This window comes from Morone saxatilis, unplaced genomic scaffold (assembly GCF_004916995.1).
Source record: "Morone saxatilis isolate NCDOM2014 unplaced genomic scaffold, NCSU_SB_2.0 Contig11, whole genome shotgun sequence".
Lineage (NCBI taxonomy): Eukaryota > Metazoa > Chordata > Actinopteri > Moronidae > Morone > Morone saxatilis.
This window is the reverse complement of record NW_023339663.1, coordinates 6,277-8,750: the sequence shown is the minus strand read 5'-3', so window position 1 is coordinate 8,750 and position 2,474 is coordinate 6,277. Positions and strand designations below refer to the sequence as shown.

General features: G+C 43.9%; 1 protein-coding gene across 1 annotated transcript; it reads right to left on the bottom strand.

Annotated features, from left to right (window-relative positions):
• Positions 1-715: 715 nt before the first annotated feature.
• On the bottom strand, positions 716-1,284 carry LOC118320784 (ran GTPase-activating protein 1-like). Its single transcript, XM_035651871.1, has 2 exons — positions 1,067-1,284; positions 716-986 (listed from the first exon to the last, which is right to left on the bottom strand). The coding sequence occupies exons 1-2, from the start codon at positions 1,242-1,244 to the stop codon at positions 859-861; spliced, it is 306 nt and encodes a 101-aa protein (XP_035507764.1). The 5' UTR covers positions 1,245-1,284; the 3' UTR covers positions 716-858.
• Between the last annotated feature and the right edge of the window lie 1,190 nt (positions 1,285-2,474).

The window sequence follows — 2,474 nt, the reverse complement described above, 5'->3', positions numbered from 1 at the left end:
ATCCAGTGAAACTACAACTTCAGGCGTAGTAGACTGTGAGGGGTGGTAGATTATGTTAAAAAGTCGCCGTATATTAAAAAAAGGAGAATCTGTTTTTAATGAATCCAGTTTGGTCTGGAGAGATTATAAGTGGGAGTATGGATTCTAGACGTGTGGCCAGGACCTTTGCTAAAATTTTGAAATCTACGGGCAGAAGGGACACAGGGCGGTAGGAGCCACAGGATTGGGGGTCTTTATTTTGTCTTATATTGCAATGTGATAGAGGCCTCACGTAATGTTCTGGGCAAACTACCTGATTCAAATGACTCATTATACATGTTCAATAACATTGGTACCAACTCTGCAGAAAATGTTTTATAAAATTCCACTGGGAACCCGTCAGGGCCAGGGCTTTTGTTAGTTTGTAAAGCAGATATAGCTTTTGCCACCTCCTCAGGAGATAATGGTCTGTCTAGAGACTGCATCGTGGCTTGGTCGATCTGGGGGAGAGCAATATCTGTAAAGAACTGATCCATCTCAAGGAGGGTGGACTTTTGCTCAGAAGTATTATTATAGTATTATTCCAGTATTATTGTAGTATTATTGCATTAACATGTTTTCGCCCATCAGAAATGTTTTGACAATAACTAAATTATATATATTTATCATCACTTTTTAATTTTTAACTGGTTAATACTTCAACTGATCGACTACTGATCGATGAGAAGAGGCAGAGTTATGACAGACACTTTATTTTTACGCTTTAACCTAAAGCAGCTTTATTTACAATCAATCGTGTGACTGATCACCTGACGTCATCACCTTCACTTCAAACAGGTAAAACAGTGACGTCATCCTGTCTCAGAGTCCTCAGGTGTCTCAGGTTTTGGATCTTTTAGCTGGAGGTTCAGGTTTGGAGTTTTGCGGAACCTCTGGCTCTGGCTCCTCCTCCTCCTCTTCATCATCATCATCATCATCATCACTGCCCTCCTCATCCTCATCCTCACCTGCAGCAGGTAAAACAGGTGAGTCATAAAACCTCTTGTGGTCTCACAGAGCAGCTAACAGTTAGCAGCAGTTAGCTCACCGTCTGCGCAGTCTCCGCGGGCTTTTTCCCGCTCCACCAGCTCGCTCAGAAGCCGTGATACGTTCTCGTTCAGCTCGTGAACTCCGTTGATCAGAGAACTCAGATTATTTTCTACTTTAACGCAGATTTTCTGTCTCATCCCGTCTCTGAACTTCAGCTCTGCAGACACTGCCGCCATCTCTACTGCAGACTGACGTCATGACGCACGGTCTGCTGCCTTCAGGAACCCTCCGTAAATTACTCCACTCAGGAATGAACTAATTCAGAAATAAAGAATTCTAGATATATTTCTCTTTGCTCCGCCTTTTATCTCAATGCTCACAATGCTCTCAATGACCGTGTTTACCGGTTTTTATTTTACAAACATGAACTAAAAGAAGACTGAAGTGTAACAGTGGTCACTGACGGTCCCTGAAGGCACCACAGAGGATATTTTCATCATTAGTAATGAAACGGATCAATAATCGTTAATAACCGAAATAAACGTTATTATTGTGTCACGGAATTAAATCTCTTTATTAGTTTGATTTCTGTTTTTGAACTCGGTGACCTCTGACCCCGGTATGCCGCCAAATACGATCTGCGGAAATAAACCGGAAGTTGTAGTTAGGGCTCTCGGCAGCTCGCGCTTTGATAACAAAGGTCTGATCAGCTGATCAGAAGCTGATTATTGGTCGTTATTGACCCGGTTATTGGCTGGTTACAGGCGGATCGTACGGTGTGAACAGTCCGCTTAAAGTCCAGGTTCGGTTCCGGTTCCGGTTCGGTAAGTTTATCCACCGAGCTAGCAGTTAGCATTAGCACGAGCTAACGATGCTAACTGACGTCAGATATATTGATTGTTTTCCTATCAGACTGATCGATACACGCAGAATGAACGTGGCGCTGTTTGTGATGTCATCACGTTTACTACAGTCAATAAAGGCTATACAATCAATAATCAATAGAATCACCCTTCAGATGGCAGTTTGTTCAGACTGAGACTTATTGATTATTGTTTACTGATCAGACAAACCGTAAACATTAATTTGTTTGATCAGGAGGATGTCGGAGGAGATGACGGGCAGGTGACGGAGTGGCGTTCCTCTCCAGCCTCTTGACGTAGGGGCGAGCTCAGAGCCTGCCCTGTAGTAGCCGTTCCGGACGCAGGTGTCCATCAGCTGAGGGATCTCCAGGATTCTCGCAGATCTCAGTGTGTGGGTTCAACGTCAGGCTGTTCATCCTCCGGTCCACAGCCATGCTCCTCCGCCTCCTTCATGAAGCCCCCTGAACAGACAGACGGTAACAGACGGTAAGGAATCATTAAACAGACGGTAAAACAGACGTAAGGAATCAGTAAACAGACCGGTAAACAGTCAGTAACAGTCCAGTAAACAGACGTAAAGGAAACGTAACAGACGTAAACAGA

Coding starts and splice junctions, on each gene's coding strand:
- LOC118320784 (XM_035651871.1), bottom strand. CDS start 1,244: ATGGCGGCAGTGTCTGCAGAGCTGAAGTTCAGAGACGGGATGAGACAG. Junction 987..1,066: donor CCGCGGAGACTGCGCAGACG/GTGAGCTAACTG, acceptor TACCTGCTGCAG/GTGAGGATGAGGATGAGGAG.